This window comes from Anthonomus grandis, chromosome 8 (genome assembly GCF_022605725.1).
Source record: "Anthonomus grandis grandis chromosome 8, icAntGran1.3, whole genome shotgun sequence".
NCBI classification, from domain to species: domain Eukaryota; kingdom Metazoa; phylum Arthropoda; class Insecta; order Coleoptera; family Curculionidae; genus Anthonomus; species Anthonomus grandis.
Window position 1 is genome coordinate 3,592,084 of NC_065553.1, and position 19,660 is coordinate 3,611,743.

A 19,660-nucleotide genomic window follows, 5' to 3' on the forward strand; every position below is an offset into this window, starting at 1 on the left:
CTCTTACGCCGTGATCCGATGTAATTTCAGTAACTACCTAATATTGCTATCATATATGCATTTTGGGTTTTTTTTTTTGTTTAGTGCGTGATAGTTCCGGGATGTAGCTGTGTGGTTTCGTTGCGATCATTTTTTGCATTTTATTTTGGTGGTTACATACTGAAAAACTGAAGTGTTCCTGTGTTTGCACTAGTATTTTTTAAAAATTGAATTAGCGGTTTATAGTTTTTCGCGAATCAAAAATGTAATTTTCAGGTCCTTTTTATTGGCATAAAAAACAAATATTGTACAATTTGCCAACTCTCAAAAAATCAAGGACACAATCAGATGCCTAAAAGGCATAAATGCTTTAAAAACTTTGAAGGTTCTTCAACGAGCATGGAAGGCGATATTTTAAAAGAAGGATTTCTCCATAGTTTAGAGCAACATGGATTAATCTACCATAAATTAATAGCTGACGGAGACTGCAATTCTCTGAAAAAAATGTTAGATGCTCATCCATATAAAAATGTCATGCTGAGTGCAGAAATCACCTTCTACGAAATTACTCCCGGAAAATTCGGGATTTAGGTAAAGACGTCAATGCTGGGCCATTAGTTCTTCGGAAGCAAATAAGCGTAAGTACTTACTATTCGTAGAAAAATTATTTTAGGAAAAATACTTATGTTTCTGGTAAAGAAAAACATATTTGTAGATGTATAACGTTGTTTTTTTTTATAGAAAGAACAGCTAAGATTACGATATGCAGTTACAAAAACTATCGAACATAGAAAAAATGAGGGTGTTCCGATGTTAGAAAAAATAAAGTTGTTAAAACAAGACATAGACAATTCTATTAGCCACGTTTTTGGAGAACACAAACTTTGTGCAGAATTGGGATATTTCTGTCATGAGCAATATAAACCCAGTGGTAGCATATTATCAAACTTAAAAATGACAGGTAGGTTCTAAAAGCCCAAAGTGTAAAGAATTACGGTTTATGACTGCCTTATAAATATTTATAATTTTTTGTTGTTTCAGACCTATATGACAAATTATATAGCTTTGTCAGCTATCTTTCAAGAAATAGCGTGAGTTTAATACAAGATGTTGACAATAATGTATCGGAGCAATTTAACTCAATCATTGCAAAATTTATTGGCGGAAAACGCATTAATTATTGCCAACGAGGATCACATCAGGCTCGCTGTTTAGCTTCTGTAATTTCTCATAATACTAAAAAGCCTATATACACGATTAAAAAATTCCTTAATCATAAAAGCCCGATTGGCTTAGTTACAAACAGGGAATTAAAGAAAAAATATATTAAACGGAAAAGATTATTCCAAACCAAAGAGAAGTCTGGACTTGATAGCAGTTACGGTGATCAATGTCAAAAGCCTGATCTAACACCTGAGGAGTTGCAAAAAGAAAAAGAAGATTTTCTAGCTAGTATTAAAAAAAATGCAGAAGAAATCAAATTATTTGAAGAGCTCACAAAGAAACAGAGCCAATCTGATTTGTGGCACTTAGAGCGAAGAAAGCGTCTTACGGCATCAAATTACTATGCAATTTGCTCTAAATTTAGTGCCAGAAGCAACGGCGATACGAAAAAGCTCGTGGAACAACTTTGTACCCAAAAACAATTCATTCTGCTAGCATTGAGTGGGGCAAACAAAATGAAAAACGGGCAATCAATGTTTTAGAAACATTAATTGATGAGAAGATATTACCCTGTGGCTTATTTGTAAGCGAAAATATTTCATTCTTGGCAGCGACTCCCGATGGCCTTATTGGGAAGAAGGGGATTGTTGAAATCAAATGCCCCTTTAGTGCTAAAAATCTCACTCCTGAAGATGCGATAATGCAAAGAAAAATATCATTTTGGAAGAAAAACGGAGAAATTAATAAAAACCACAAATGGTTTTACCAAATACAAGGCCAATTGTTGGTAACTGGGAGATCCTACTGCTGCTTTGTAGTTTGGACACCTTTGGGCATTAAGAAGGAAATTATTTAAAAAAACGATGTATTCTGCGAAAACATGAAAAAGAAATTAACTATATTCTATTCGATATGTTATTTACCTGAGCTTGTAGATCCTCGCAAAAATAGAAATATGCATGTTAGAAATATTTCCCTAAAAGAATATACGATCGCATAAGTTTTTTTTTATATGTAGCCAACTTTGTATATTTTGTAATAAATGTCTTGTTTTGTTTGATTTATGTGTTATTGGTCTTTATTTTTATTATCATCACATTTTACAATTATACCAAATGAAAAAATTTACCATAAAAACTCTTATTCAAAGTATCTATTTGAATTGGATATTAAAATAAGAAGAAGGTATAGCAATGGAGTCAAGCAAGTAGGTAGGTAGGTATGAAAAAAAAATTGTGAACAGTCAAAGATAACATTGTATACCAACTTATAGTTTTTATTTTTTTACCTAGATTAAAAGTCAAATATTTAAAAAAAGCATGATGTGGGTATTAATTTTGTAAGAATATAGATATCAAGAACACGCAAGAATGTTGTTCTTCAAATGTTATTTTCTACCAAAATAAACAGAAAAGTATTGTTAGTGGTATCATTTAAAGCAATTTTCGAACCATTGTCACAAAAAAGGAAACAAAAAAATAAAAAATATACAAGGGCGAACCACCTAATTGCGATACACAGTAGATCGACACAAACTATTAAATAGTGATTTTAACTAAAAAGCAAGTTCCCTTTCTCAATAAAATATAATAAAGTATCACATACAGGGTGACAATTTAAAAACTTGAAATGGCCATATATTAGAAACGAAAAACTAAATAAAACCATATATTAGGAACGAAAAACTGGAATAAAAAAACGCCCAAAAGAGTTTCTATAAAACGAAAGAGGAACAAAACAAGCATATTATCCCACCCTTATCTGCAACCCCTTGGACAGGTTGACATACACCCCTAAAATCTTAAATAGAAAGGGGAGTCGAGTGACATCAATTTCCTGAAATGTGGCTTTCTATGGTATCATTGGAAAGCATTTTTCAAAAGCTTCAAGATGATCTATTACTCGACTCCCCTTTCTATTTAAGATTTTAGGGGTGTATCTCACCCTGTCCAAGGGGTGCAGATAAGGGTGGGATAATATGCTTCTTTTTGTTCCCCCTTCGTGTTATAGAAACCGGTTTGAGCGTTTTTTTATTCCAGTTTTTTGTTCCTAATATAAATGGTCATTTCAAGTTTCTAAATTGTCACCCCGTATATTATTCCATTCCTAAATATTCCTAATCACTACAATAAGTTCCTTTTTTTCAAATCACTTCCTTTTTAAGAATTGGCAAATAGAGAATAAAACCCTTAAATTCGTATAATTTTTACCATCCAAGAAATTTGGAATTTAAGAGAGATTGATAGAAAATTGGAATAATAACAATCCTGTATTTTTTAGGCTATTTTAATAATAGTGTCGATTTAATTTAATAGGCTTTAGTGATCTGAATTTTTATTCTCAGCGTAATTAATTAATTTAATACATTTATTAAATTAATTTACTGACATTTTTATAAAGTCATAATGATTAATCAAAACACGAGCACAACTTTTTCCTTAAAAAATAGTGGGTACCTAGTTGATTCAAATATGCCCATACTAACATATAGATCTGATTCCAATATGACTCTTATATTTAAATTTAAATAAAATATTTAGAATACGAACCTGAAAACCACCCATCTCATCAAGTATCAAGTACTCATATAATCAGCAGAGGCCGCCACGTCGCTGCTAGTAAAAATGCACTTGTAAGGCTCTCGAAATCCGCGAATATTTCAGCAATGGTTTAACTTTTTTTTTAAAAATTTGACTAGCCTTTAGACAAAGGTTTGGTCGATGTCTATAATTATGTTTAAACTTAATTTAAAATTTATAATTACTCTTAAATGGCGTTTGAATATCAACAATGTTTGAATAACAAATTTATATATTTCTAGGCATATCCTCAGATTTTCATATAATTACAGACATGTGTTGATCCTTTATCCATAAAATAAAAAAAAAATTGAGTCAAAAAGTCTAACGGTTTTCAAATTATACCCGGATTTCTAAACCCTTAAAATGATATTTTCGCATGGCCGTGATGCGGAGCCTTAAGCTTTTTGCAGATATATAATTAAAAGTGTTAAAATACCCTTTTTCTAACTTTCATCAAGATTTACAAAAAGTAGTTTAAAGTTGTTTCATAAAATTTTTAGGATCAATCCTCCAAAGTGTTTGCTTTTAAATGACACCATCACTTTTTGCGGAATAATGCGGAATTTTTGTTTTTTAGAAAAAACCATAACTAATACAATCCTGTATGAAAAATGGCTAAGTTGCGAAAAAAATAAAAAGGCATCAGGAATAATGGAAACAATTAAAACTTATTTTGCATTATATAATTGTTCAACTGACATTGAAGCAAAGCTGCTAAATAGCAGCAAGCTATTTTCTGTTTCGTTAGAAAGAATGTGGAACAATTGTGGAAGACGCCGAGATGCTTTTCTTAAAAAACATTCGACATGGCTACAAAGCACTCTTCATTTACCCTATCTTCAACCAAATATTCCAACTGAAGCAACTGACATGGAAGTGGATCCTTTTGAGTGATGTGCCTTTTGAAGCTGCATCAAAAAGAACCAAATTGCGCAGAGTACAAGAGTTGTTGACAAATTATACGCCAGAAGAAATATGTTTTGCGGCAGAGAGGATTAATTCTCAACGAAAGGAAATTCCTTCAGAGGCAAAAAAATTAACACCCGTAGACGCCTTAGCACTTTACCACGACCTCAACTTTTCGGTTGAGAGATATAACATACTGCGTTCTAAGATTAATTCTTTGCATACAAACTGTTTTCCGAGCTATCGCACTCTATTTGAATGTAAAAAAACATTTTTACCCTCGCAAATTATTGTGACTGACACTTCAGCTGAAGTTAATCTTCAAGAGCTTCTAAATAAAACTGCAGAGAGTATTTTAAAAACTCAGGATATTATAATACATTCTGACAAAAATTTTAAATTAATTTGCAAATGGGGATTTGATGGTAACTCGAGGCATAGTCTTTATAAGCAAAAATTTAAAGATAGTTTTTCAACAGATGAGTACATGTTTCTTGTCGCATTAGTTCCTCTTAGATTAATTGATAATGAAAATGGAGAAAGTATATGGTCTAACCCAGGTTCATCATCAACAATGTATTGTCGACCAATTGTGTTTAAATTTACAAAAGAAACTTCAGATGTTGTTCGAACCGTTCATGGCGAAATTGAGTCATTAATAACTAATCTTAGTAATTACCATCTTTTTATTTCAGAAAAAAATGTAAACGTTTCTTACGAAATGTTATTCACTATGTTTGATGGTAGTGTGGCCAATATCCTTTCAGAAACCTGTTCTACACCCAGTGTATTGTTTGTGGAGCCAAGTAAAAGGTGGTGAAAGTAAGGAAATTTTTGAAAATACAAAAAAAAGAATTCAGTTAGAATTTAAAGACAAATTGGGATTAATTGTCGATAAGCGAAAGCCCGGGTGTGGTTCCACAAATGATGGAAATACTGCCAGGACATTTTTTCAAAAAAGTAGAAATTAGCTCTGAAATAACAGGTATCGGCTCAACTCTAATTAAAAACTTTAAAAAAGAAAGTACTCTTAAAATTAAACTCAATTAATTTTAAGAGTACTTTCTTCAGGTTCTAAGATTAACGTACTTAAATTTCAGTCCTTACTTATTGATACTAGGAGCATTTATTTAAATGTTTATGAATGGTACTACATGCCTAGTACTGTTCATAAAATTTTAACGCACGGTTGCGAAATTATTAGTTTTTTTGAACTCCCTGTAGGGCAGCTGGCAGAATATGCTCTCGAAGCCAGACACAAAGAATTTAGAAAAATTCGTTTACATCACACTTTTCGTGTGTATCGAGAATTCAAAGCAATACAGACCTCATTAGAACCCCTTTTGAGAACTTCCGACCCTAACTTGGCTTATCTTAGAAATCTGTCAAAAAAACCAAACCCATAACGTGGGATATGGATATTGTAGAATATTTAAATGACCATATAGAAACAGATTCGTTACTTTTAGAAAATGATAATGTACCCGAAGATGTTTAGTGTTGTAAATAACTTCTTTTTTTTCACCCTGTATAAAGACACCTATTTCTATTTAAACTACGTATAATTTGATAGGTTGTTGGTAAAAGTATTCATATATAAATGAAACCAAAAAATTGGTTACTTTAACTTTTAATTAGATAATGATTTTTGTCTTGATTTGTTTCACCCTGTATAAAGACATCAATTCCTATTCAAACTATAATTTGATAGGTTGTTGGTAAAAGTGTCCATGTATAAATAAAACCAAAAAAATGGTTACTTTAACTTATAGTTAATGATTTTTGTCCTGATTTGCTTCACACTGTATAGAGACACCAATGCACTTTTTCGTTTAAAATATGATTTAATGTTATTGGTTAAAGTGTCCATGTATAAATAAAAATTTAAAAGTGGTTAGTTTAACTTTTATCTAGTGATAATGATTTTTGTCCTGATTTCCCTATAAGTTGCAATACTGTGCGTCGGAGTGAACACGTGCTTTTTTCATCACTAGCAAAACTTTATTCACAGTGGTTAGCTAAAAACAGGTAAGACATTGAGTTTTGTTTAAAGTAGCTGTAAGGTGTCTAGTTTACATTGCCTAATTGAGAAATTGCTTGTCTTGCTTATTTTTTTTGATGATGTAATATAGTACATAACGTTACTTTTAAGTAATTTTGCGGTGAATAGAAGCACGCTGTTTCTATCCACCCCATAATTGTTTTTTCTTTTGCAGGAAAATGGCTCGCGTTTATAAACCAGACCCTCGAGGTAAAACATGTAATAAAATTGATGAAAAAATAGCCCGTGCTTCAATTGACAACGGGATGAGTTATAGAGTGGCTCACGAAAAATACAACATTCATTATTCTGTGCTTTATCGGCACCACAAAAACCGAAATCTAAACCGTCATGGAGGACAAACAGCCCTAACCAAACAAGAAGAAGATATTTTAGTCCATCAACTAATAGTTTGTTCCGATTGGGGGTATCCACTTGACCATTTGGACGTCAGGATGATGCTAAAAAATTACCTAGACAGTAGAGGTAAAACAATAACGAGATTCTAAAGATAATATTCCTGGCAGAGACTTAGTCTATTCTTTTTTAAAACGTCACAAAAATGAATTAAGATCTAGAATCGGCCAAAACATCAAGCGCTCAAGAGCTGCTGTTTCTCCCAATACTATCAATGCTAATTTTGACAATTTAGCCATGGAGTTGAAAAATGTACCGTCATCAAATATAATAAATTACGACGAAACAAATTTAACTGACGATCCGGGTAGAAAGAAAGTAATCTCGAAAAGGGGCTGTCGCTATCCAGAACATATTTGCAATACGTCGAAGTCCAAAACATCAAGCGCTCAAGAGCTGCTGTTTCTCCCAATACTATCAATGCTAATTTTGACAATTTAGCCATGGAGTTGAAAAATGTACCGTCATCAAATATAATAAATTACGACGAAACAAATTTAACTGACGATCCGGGTAGAAAGAAAGTAATCTCGAAAAGGGGCTGTCGCTATCCAGAACATATTTGCAATACGTCGAAGTCAGCCGTTTCTATTATGTACGCTGCTTTAGCTGATGGAAAATTATTCCCACCATACGTGGTTTACGAAGCTAAAAATTTATATACATCTTGAACAGTTGGAGGACCAAAGGACGTCAGATTTAATAGAAGTCCATCAGGTTGGTTTGATGCGATTTCCTTCTTAGATTGGGTAGAGAGAACTGTCATACCTGCAGTAAAAGATCTACCGGGAAAGAAGTAATTAATTGGCGACAATCTGAGTGCACATTTTTCTGCAAGTACGGTATCTCTTTGCGAAGAAAATAATATTTCATTGATCTTCCTCCCGGCTAACTCTACTCATCTGACCCAGCCTCTGGACGTTGCATTTTTCCGGCCTCTTAAAACAGCTTGGCGACAGATCCTTGAAAAATGGGGGCTGGTTCAAAGCATTGCACGGTTCCAAAGGACAGATTCCCTTTCTTGCTAAATGACTTGTCAAAGGCTATTGAGCCTAATGCTGGAAAAAACATACAATCTGGGTTTAGAAAGTGTGGAATTTTTCCACTAGATAGGGATTAAGTCTTGGGACGCCTTCCGCAGCAAAATCTTGACGAGACTTGATGATGAGAATCAGAACATTGAAGAAGAACTTAATAACTCTTTGGTAAACCTTCTAAGAACAATGAGGTATGGCGATGGTCAAAATGTGAAGAGTCGACGTCGTAAAATTCAAGTTCCTGCTGGGAAAAGCGTTACAAGTACAGATTTTGAAAGCACGTTGGATAAAGATGATCAAGAGGATAATGGAAACTTAAGATGAAGATTCAGACCCGGAAATGAATTTGCCCCTTAGTAATTTCATGCCAATAATGGCAAAAGCTCAAGATCATTCTTCAAGTGAGGACTCTGAAATGGAAAAAGATCAATATCATTCTTCAGATGTAGACTCAGAAATGAGTCAGACACTTCACTACCAAGTTTCACCGATAAGTCCGAGAATAAGTTGGATACAAATAATTCATCAGCATCAGTCTGCTTTGAGGGTAAATTGTTCCGGTGTGTTTCTCCTATTTCGCTTGATTTAATAGATAAAGGAACTGGGCTTCTGGTGTGTTTTCCAACAAAATATCGAAATAGACAAAGAAATAAATATTTTATCGGACAAGTCATTAATATTACAGAAAATGACATTGAAGCCACTTTCTTAAGAAGTCGCCCCACCAAATACCGTCAGGATATATTTATGGATTTCGAAAAGTTCCGCTTGGATGTTTCCACCTTTCGTTTTAGCCAGGTTGTTGGAGAGGTTTTTCCAGTTCATGACGAGATAGAAGCATCTACATCAAGAAGAGACATTTTAAAATTTAATTTGCATTTTTTCAGGTGTTCCTATTTGCCCTCGTGTGGGTAGAATAGCAAATTTGAGCAATTTAAATGGGTGTTTCTATTCACCCCACATTAAGGGTGAATAGAAAAAGAGCATTTTTATTTTTTTTTTTGTGGAAAAATCTCTATTTAAAAAAAATCTATTATGCGCTATTATGCTGAAAGAAAAATAAATATAAAAAATTAATTTATGTAAAACCTACTAATTTCGTCTACATATAGTGTAATTATTGTGTATGATGGTTAAATTTGAAATAATCAACTAAGAAAAAAGTATTATATACATAAATATTCTTGAATTGAATATTAGATATACAGGGTGTTTGGTAACGTCTAAATCATTTAGAACATTTTGAGTCATATAAGATATAGATATTTTATTTTTTTATCGTCTCCTAAAAGAACACTTTTATAAAAGTATTTTTCTGTTTTTATCTACAAATCTCCACATTACACAATTCAAAATAGTACATAAGAATTATTAGCGATTTACTGTCGAAGTTTTTTTTTAGACAAACTTAAATTCAAAAATCACACTTTGTCCAAGACATGTATGGCCCAAAATGGTCTAAATAGCCCAGACTATCACCTCCTTTTGGCTTACATCCTGTTACCCTGTATAATAACATATTATTTTAATTCTATAATATAGAATCATACAAATTTGGTATAGTGGGTTACGAAGTCTCCAGGCGCTTACCAATTATTAACCTATTACATAAATGATACATTTTATCATTTTTCATATTGCTCCTATACAAATTTTATGTAACTTTTATTAATCTCGCCAGTCTCGTAGTGAGCCTATTTAATAGAAAAACCACGCCAAGCACCGTTACTTATTTCGGCACTTTGGATTTATTGGCGAAACGAATTCAAATCGACCAATCAAAATGATGAAGAAATAGCCCAATAACAGAGATATTTTTACGGAGACAGATTTCTCGCCATATTTTGTCACAGATAGGTTGCCTCCAATCGAACCTTGAGTTTCACCTGCTTTAGATCCAGGCAACAATTTGAATCTGACAGATCCTACTTTGGAAGATACATTTGATAATCCTACCTCATCTACGTCTGTTACCAATAAGTTGCCTTCAACCGAACCTCCAAATGATCATCCTAGTTCAAATCCAGGAAACAATCTGACTGTACCAACCTTAGAAGATGAGTTTCAAAACCCAACGTCATCAACTTCTCGGGGCCTAAAAAATTGCGAAATTTCTGAAAACACCCAAAATAACACGTTTTCACCAGAAGTTGTTAGGTCTTTCGGAAAAGCTTCACCAAGAAAAATAAACGCAAGAGGAAAGAAAAAGAGGAAGTCAACCGTGTACACCGATACACCGGAAAAGGAGGAAATACAGAGAGAAGCTAATAAGAAAACACAAAAGGTCAAACGGAATCTGGAAACCGAAAAGAAGGGTCCAAAGAAAATCCCAAAAAAAGCACCCGTGAGAACAAGAAAGAAATCATCTGAAAATTCTACCGACGACGAAAGTGAATGTTTTTGTTTGGTGTGTGTTGAACCGTTTGAAACATTATGCTCCACCACTTATTTTTATTTGCATATTTTTTTTTCGCTTATCTATAGTCAAATTTAACTACTAGGTCAAGTATGTCAAGTTCCCAGCTAAATGTTACCTATTTTTTGATCATATTATAGTATTTATCTAGCCAGAAAAAAATATTTGTACAAAATGATTCAATTGACCCCAGTCTCCGCTACATTTTTTAAAAAGTTCCATGTACAGAGCAATAAAAGCTTTTCCTATGCTGCACTTAAATATTATCAATATTACTGGTGAGAAGCAATTAAGAGGGGAAATCATGACGTTTCTTTAGAACCAATTATTTTGAATTAAAGGTCTCCTCGTACTTTTAGATTAGAGTAAGGCATTTGCCTTTTTAATCATGATATGCTGAATTGCTAAACTACACTTTTTTGGTCAAACTAGTGGCTAGTTCTCATGATATCTAAACCATAAAACGCAGATTGTGAACATGTGAAATAATATGGTCTGACATTCAATATCTTCAATATGGATTGTCTCGGGATTTATTCTTGGTCTAATACTGCTTATAACATCTATATTCTGATGAAACCCATCATCATGATTTAATCCTGAATATTCTTGTAGGGGAGTCGCTAATGTTAATAGTGATCTGGAAAACATGTTTGACTGGTCTTCTGGGCATCATTAGACCCGAGGATGTGAGGTCTAAGTTTAATCTTACAATCATTCATATAAAAGGAGAAATTATCCCTTATATTGAATATGCTAGAAACCTAGGCCTTTTAATTAATGTTGCGATAAGTTTTTAGCAACATTTGCATATGGAGGTTGTACATTTGACCACATCACTCGATTATATGTCTCCACTAAGCCCTTAAAATACAATTTTCGTGCTGACCTCTACTTTGCTGTTTGTCTATCGAATTATAAAAAACAACTCACCATCCCATTTTACTCAGTAATAAATTGCAAGGGATACTTTACATAACCTTAACTTAAAATAACCTTACTCCCCTTTCACCATACAACAAAATTTGAAACCTGCTTTGCCTATTAAGCAGTTCACTTTCTCAATGCAAATTATTTGTTACTGGCTGGCTTTGGTCATTGCTCATTCAAAAATCAATTCACCAAGTTTGTACAACAGATGATGACTTCATTTTCTGTTTAAAGCGGTACGTCTGGTTTATATTGTATCTGATAAGATGGAGTTTTATGCATTAAAGTAATTGTATGTTTAAATGTATGGTATTATACAGATCGTCTCCATAACACCATACATTTAACCATGGTTAACAGATAGATACACAAACGTTAATTATACCTTTTGTGTATCTATATTATATTTGCACAATAAACTTGATTTTGACTTGCAAATCAAGATAGACAAGGGCTTCTTAAAACCTTATAAATCGAAAAATTATTTTTTGTTTTTTTTTTTCAAAAAACGTGATTGGATAAAACGTAATTCTTTTCAACCTTGTAACATATTACATTTTCATTTTGAATTTCAGAACAGGCATCAAAATTAAACCTGAATAAACAGGTCCAGGGGTAGGTAAGATACCTTGAGACCCACCAGTTCCTTAAAAGGAACTGACTAAAATCTAGAAATTCAACTTGTAAAAATGTCTAGATTAAGTGGAGTATAAATTTAAACAAAATACCAATAATAGTCCTAAACCTATAAGGGTTTTCCCCAAAAATCAAGCACATACTCTTTAACTTAATGGAATATTGAAAAATTTACAAGTGAGCGCAAAAGTTAAAGTTAAAAAAAAATCTTATACAGGACGTTACGAAAAAATGCAACAATTTTGGACACATGTCCGCATATTTCATTCTAGATTACACTTTTTACTAATATTTATATTTAAAATAATATTACTTAGCTCTCCAGTAACACCCTGTATATTTATTATACGAAACAGTAAGCAATAAACAAACTAGATAAGTTTATAAATGAAAAAATAACTTTTTTAACAAATAAATTTTGTTTATTCCCAACATATTAGTTTTTAACCACAATCTGCCCGAGACAATAATAATAAATAACATTTTTTTACGTTTTTACTCTTTAGGTTTTAAAATCCCCCGCAAAAAATCAACTATTAAAACTTAATACAATAATTTTAGTCTAAATTAATGTTTGTCTTCCGAGCAGGATAAGGAGATCTACAGCTTACACTTATCAAACGTAAAACTTTCGATAAGTTTGACCCTAATTATACTGTTTTGAAGCACTCACTATACATCCTTAACAAGTATAGTTTAAATACAGGGAGATTCAAAAGTAAGCTTAATTACGCACAAAAACATGACCAGAAGTTCTTTTTAATATGGGCTCTAAGGTGCTGAAAACGAGGTTTTTCATCACTGTGATTAAAATTTTTAAATTATAAAGTCAGAATGTGATTCGGAATCACCCTCAAATACTTGTACAGTACCCTTAATATTGAAATTTAATTATAAACCCTGTAGGAAGGATTTCTGGTTAATATAAACATTTTGTCTTATTTCTATCTAAGGATTACTACTCTTACACTTATTTTTGAATCAGCCTATGAATATATATATTTTTTAATGTTAATTTATAATTTTTTACACGTAAAAAACCTATTTAATGTGATAACCTAATTAATTCATTGTTTGGCATATTTTTTATGTCTACGCATGGTTATAATGTAAAAAACGTCCTGTTTATTGATGCCACCATTAAATTCCTATTCGGCAGAATGTTTACTGTTTTTGAGCCTACGCAAATGTAAATAAAAAATTAATAAATGCATACGTATCACCTAACCTAAAGAACAAGTTTTGTAAAGCAAAAAAATCACATTGAAAATCGAGCTTTAATGAGTTTGTGTTGCATCTGCAAGCGAATCCATTAAAACCCCATAACAGTCTCGCTACATAATAATAAATAAGAGACAAAAAAAAACAAGAGAGACAAAGAAAAATACAAGTTTTCAAATTCATACAATAATAAATAATTAATAGAAAATATATAATATAGATAAATATGGGCGACTTCTACCTAAAAGGCGGTATAAAATCTCTTACGGACCATGTCTCTCACCGATCCGGACGACACCATATGTCATGTATTTAAAAGACTAGAAATATATTGGATCGTTTAAATATATTAAATGGGACAATAATTATGGATGGCGCATTACATTGTCACAACTATGTCGTAATGTGCAGCGCCATCTAGCATATCACTAAAAATAATATATTAAATTAAATTATATGGGGCTACTATTTTAAATGTGTTTTAGAAACAAACTGTAAACATTGTTGCTTTTGGTATGTCTGTACGTAACATTACAGTATGTAACTCTAGGAGAGGTTTAAGCCACTTATTGAACTTTACTGAATTAGTCAAAGAATTCATTAAAGTTCAAGTCTGCAAGATGAGCTGGTATAAGATTTTATAAAAACAATCAAACAAAATCTACAGCATCAAATATTAACTTTTTTTGACATCCCTAATAGGGTATCAGACCTATAGTTATTAACATTGAAAAATATAAAAATATGGAATATTTCACTTACCATACCGACTAAACAAACACAAGTATTGCATCTACTTGTATATATAAAAGTACGATACACGATTAAAATTCTCGTTCAAATAAAGTTCGTGTGGTTTATACAAGATGTAGTCACTGAGATAATGGGTTGCTGAAATCAAAATGGTTGTGATCCATTGTCTTACGTGGAGTCCTTTATTGCCTTATTAATCGCCATTGCCTTCAAAAGATCGAACTTTTTGACCTTATCGCAATTATGCAAAGGTGTGTTTATTTTCCAAGAGGTGGTTAGCGAATGCTGATTTACCGTTAATGTGTTTTTCGAATTGATATTTGTGTTCTAATCGACACTTCCCTATCAGATTGTCCAATATATACAGGGACATTCTGGGTAGCTGATTTCATATAATCCAGAAGAAGTCAGGGGATCTAGCTTGTCCTCTGAAAAGGTCGTTGGTCTTAAAAGGAGTGCTAAAAAGGAATGATTAAGCACGGCGCCCACTGAATCGGCATCGACCGTCTCGGTTCGGTTTTCTCCGGCGACGATCTCATATTGTGAAGAGGGCAACTTTTGCATTTGCCGATTGCACTGAAAGCCTGCTACTATTTTAGCATTTTTTCGCATAGAGTGAGGAACTGTTTCAAAGAATTTTAAAAACCATTGATTTGATAAATATGATTGATAAATATACTGGATGTTCTGGTAAGTGTCATTTATTATATCTTAGATCGGTGTTTTCGTTATTTACTGTTTATTAAGTTGGCATCATCAGGAGATTTTAAAACTCAGTTTTAATTATCTGAGGATATGCCAACTTGGTCGGCGAAAAGTGCGAGTGTGAAAGTTCTCGTTTTGGTGTTAAGTGGTGTATAACTCTTGCTTTAAATACAAAAATACACAAAAAAGACAGCTTAGTATATAGTTTCAAATGCACGTTGGAATGTTATGTTATAATTTATTTTATTTGACTCTATACAAGTGTCCCACAACGAATGCCGGCTATCTATATCTCGTAAAGTAGAGTTCAGAAATTTTTTAAATTTGACAGTATACCAACGTTGAGGCGCAATCCTCTCTAAATTATTTTCTAAATAGTGGGATATAAAAAAATTAAGAAGGCGGAGGCATGACACTATACAAAATCACCCTGAACATATTTTTGTAATTTTTACAAAACTATAAGGTAAAACTTGGTTTTAGATTTGGGTTTAATGTTGGTAACAATTAAGTGAAAATCTCACTTTGTACCATTATATGTCTTTTATATATATATATGTATGTTTCCCAAGTTTCAGAATTTCCAAAATTTCATAGAATTTGGACGCAGACATTCTAAAATATTTGAAAAACATTGCTCCGTCCTCCAACAAATCATAAAATAGCTGATGATATTCTACGAAATCTCTTCTTTTCAAAAAAATATCATGCACCCAAAATCTCCTACGCTTTTCTACCGCTTCTACTTCGGCATCCTCTTCAGAATCTGAGGAACTGCTAATTTTTTTTTTAAACGCCTAAACGGGAGCTTAATCACAAAACTTCTATATGCTCGAATAGTCTAACCACTTTTAAACGTCGTCGTGTCTTCGTTCTGCCGATTGTATGAGCGCTAGTTACCGACTGAACGGACCGATCCGATCCGATTTAGTGGGCGCCCTCCTTAAGGAGTATTTTGGAAAAAACTCACTGAATGCGTTAGAGATGCCACCAAAGTATGACTAATACTCTGTATGTTTCCGCTTTCCTGCTTTCAGTGTGTATTATATTGAAGGACAATTCATATTTGTTAACAAATCTTTAATATATCCTTCCTATTGTTCCTATTGGAAATTAGGTTATTGCAGGCAATTTGTTTGATTATGTTAAATTCCTTATTGAACGCTTCTACGCATGTTTCTATTTTAATAATTTTAATCGTATATCGTACTATTATACAGGGTGCTTTTTTAATATTGCGACAAAATTCAGGAGCGAGTTCCTTGGACGAAATCAAGCAAAAAAAATTTCCATTAACATGTGTCCTAAACGTTTTATATTTTGTACTATAAGGTGGTAAAGTTGAAAGAAAAAACTTACTTTTTTCGATAAATTTGATACATGCATTAATGTATTTGAGGCATATATTCGAATGTTTTACCGGAAAAACTTTTAAGAAAATGCTGAAAATAGAGTTATAAAAGTCATACTTGATTAAGATAGTCAGGATAATGGTTTTTTTATGCGAAAACCGTGCATCGGGTGAAAAATTACGAAGAGACCGGATATGCTCTAAAAGAAATAAAGAATTCAAAAATATTTTTTATTGTGCCCTTTTTTTTTAAAAAAACATTCAGTTCAAAGCCCGCATGAACGCTAATGGCGAATATAAAAATTTAAATTGTGTATAGGAAAAACGATATGGATGCTTGGAAACTGCCCACCAACTTTCAAAAAAATATCTACAGGGGTATCAAATTTATAAATAAATATAAATAAATAAATAAATAATGGCTTTATTTGTACTTTTTAATAGTGTACATAGGCGAAGTCTAGCCAAAGGCTAATCTTAACTTAACCTATTTAAAAAAAGTAAGCAAAATTATTTTAAATAGCACAACAGAAAGAAAAAAATTAACATTTGTAATGGTAACACTAATATTAGTATAAAAATAAACAGATATACACCCATTGGTCCATAAAAATCAAAAAAATTATAAAATAAGAAATACCTACTGACAATTTAGCTATTCTGTTTTGTTAAAAAATGCAGCTTTAGTTTTTTCTTAAACCCGCTACTGACATTTCTTTTATAGGATTCGGAACAAGGTCATTGTAAATTGCCACAGCATTATACATAAAACTACGACGAAAGAAAGCTGTTCGATATCTAGGAACTGACAACTCATTTATAAATCTCAGATTTGCATCATGTAAATTTTTCCGAAAAGTAAGTTTTTTGCGGAGGTAGGAAGGAGTAGACGACGCTAGCAGTCTATGCTTAAAAACCGCCAATTGCAAAGAGAATACATTTTCCACGCGCAGCCAACTAAGTTCACACAGCCTTGCAGAGACTCTATCATACTTTCTCAGTCCATAAATAAATCTGCAGCATTGATTTTGCAGCTTTTGCAAACGGTACGCAGTGATTTTGTCTAAACATGGAAAATAAACAATATTGCAGTAACTCATAAAAGGTAATACTAAAGACTCACACAGTTTTTTCCTTACCTTAAAATTAATTATATTTCTGTTTGCATACGATGGCTTTAAAGAATAGTATGACTTTTTAATAACATTAGAAACGTGTAACTTAAAGCGAAATTCATCATCCAAAAGCAATCCAAGATTTTTTGCACATTTAACCATACTTAGCTGATTACCTCCCACAAAAAGCTTTAAACCGTCCAATGCTATTCTTTTTTTGTTCTTAGAAGTAAAGCACATAACACAACACTTTGAAGGATTGGGTTTTAAATTATTTTGAGAGGAAAAGAAGGAAATTCTAGAAAGATTGTCGTCGTTTATTTTATTTGATGCCTCCAATACAGATTCAGCTTTAAAAGAATGATAAATTTGCATATCATCCGCGAACCCCTGGATCTGGCAGTATTTTACAACTTTAAACAAATCCGAAACATACATCAGAAATAAGAGAGGTCCCAAAACAGATCCCTGAGGTACTCCAGATGTTATATATTTGATATTTGAAAAAGTCTGATCTTCCAAGACCACCATTTGCCTTCTGTTGCATAAGTAGGATTTAAAAAACATTTGGGAAACATTATCAAAGCCATAATAAGCCAATTTTGCCAAAAGCAAATGATGATCCAAGGTGTCAAATGCTTTGGAAAAATCAAGCATTATAAGTGCTGTGGAGTCACCTTTATCCATTGCAGAAATTATCTCTTGGGTAACGTTTAGTAAGACAGATGTCGTGCTATGCTGTTTTCTAAACCCAGATTGCTCATGCGGAATAATATTATTGGAGGTGAGAAAGTCATAAATTTGTGGCTGTATAAACTTTTCTAATACTTTAGCGATGACCGGGATAATTGAAATTGGTCTAAGGTCGCTGAAATTAGTTGGATTATTAATTTTAGCCAAAGGTGTTAAGAGAGAAATTTTCCACATACCCGGGAAATACACAGCTTCTAGGCAACAGTTTATAATATGCGTAATATGTGGAGATAGCTTTGGAATACAGTGTTGCAACATTAACGCTAATATTGAATCACAACCGTGTGCATTTGATTTTAGGCTTAAGACTATTTTAGAAATTTCCTCAACTTTGGCTAATCGAAATGAAAAATTTAGATCATGTTTAAACTGTTTGTTCTGAAAATTAGTAACTTCTTCGGGGCAACTACCTAACGGGCTATAAATTGAAGCAAAATAGTCATTAATTTTGTTTGGATCTCGGAGATTTAAAGGAATAGAACGATTAGAGACATTTTTTAGACTTAGATTATTAATAGCTTTTCATAACTGTTTACTATCTCTGTTCTGATGAAATTGCAGATAATTTCTTTTTTTTCGCCTAATCATTCCCACCACAAGATTACGCATCTGTCTATAATATGCCCAATCAGTCAAGTTTTTAGATTTTTTAAAACTTGACAATGCCTTATTTTTTTCTTTTATAAAAAGCTGCACATTTGCAGTTATCCACGGGGTATAAGGCTTAAAAATTTTTGACGTCGTAAAGGGTGCATGTCTATCAAATAATGAGCAAATATTACTAGTAAGATACTGAATTTTTTCGTCTAGATTATTGATATAGTACACATTATCCCACACAATTTTATCCAGGTCCTTATAAAAATCATTTTTATTAAAATTACGATAGAGTTTCGTTTTTATCTCCCTACTCCGTGCCGCAATCTCGATACTGCAGAATATAGCTTGATGGTCACTAATTAGATTAGCGTTAAGTACTGCTGTACTTGTAACATTTGAGGGTTTATTAAAATAGATAACATCAATGAGTGTTTGTGCCATAGCAGCAATACGAGTAGGCTCATTTATTAACTGAGTAAAATCATAAGCTGTAAGACAATTAAGTAAAATATTATTTGTAAAATGATTAACATTAACATCACCATTTATCGAAAAAAAAAAGTTTTTTCTTTCAACTTTACCACCTTATAGTGTAAAATCTAAGACGTTTAGAACACATGTTCACCGAAACTTTTTTGCTTGATTTCGTCTAAGGAACACGCTCCTGAATTTTTTCGCAATTAAATAAAATACGCTGCATATACATCTAGATACACTGTGTTTATTTAATTCTCGTGGTAAGTAAGATATTATGTATTCTTCAATTTTTCAATGTTAATAATTGTAGGTCTGATAATGCCCTGAATGAAAAGTACTAGGAAAACGAAGTGTGGGTAGAAGACTCATGGTTAAAAAACCTTAGAACCTGATTTGTTATGAGTACAATTGACTTGTTCCGCGCTGCAGTGAATAAAGCTAAGATACAATGTATGATAGCCAACATCCTAAACAGATAGGATCTATAAGAAAAAGAGCTATGTATTGAATCTTAGGACAATAGTTTGGTTTTCTTGCAAATGTTCTCGTGGTTAGCGAAACACATGTAGATAAAATT

At 32.4% G+C, this 19,660-nt stretch overlaps 1 protein-coding gene across 3 annotated transcripts in view; it reads right to left on the minus strand.

Annotated features, from left to right (window-relative positions):
* Positions 1–19,660, minus strand: part of LOC126739937 (TBC1 domain family member 20) — a 58,464-nt gene that overhangs the window by 16,041 nt on the left and 22,763 nt on the right. Inside the window, exon 9 of one of the 3 annotated variants that reach the window (XM_050445765.1) lies at positions 13,078–13,287. The exons of 1 other annotated variant lie outside the window; for it this stretch is intronic. In XM_050445765.1, coding sequence (XP_050301722.1) covers positions 13,257–13,287 — 31 coding nt within the window. In that variant the 3' untranslated portion in view covers positions 13,078–13,256. Of the gene's footprint in view, positions 1–13,077; positions 13,288–13,481; positions 13,650–19,660 lie in introns of those variants that run through there. One more of the 3 variants, XM_050445766.1, reaches the window with a different exon arrangement.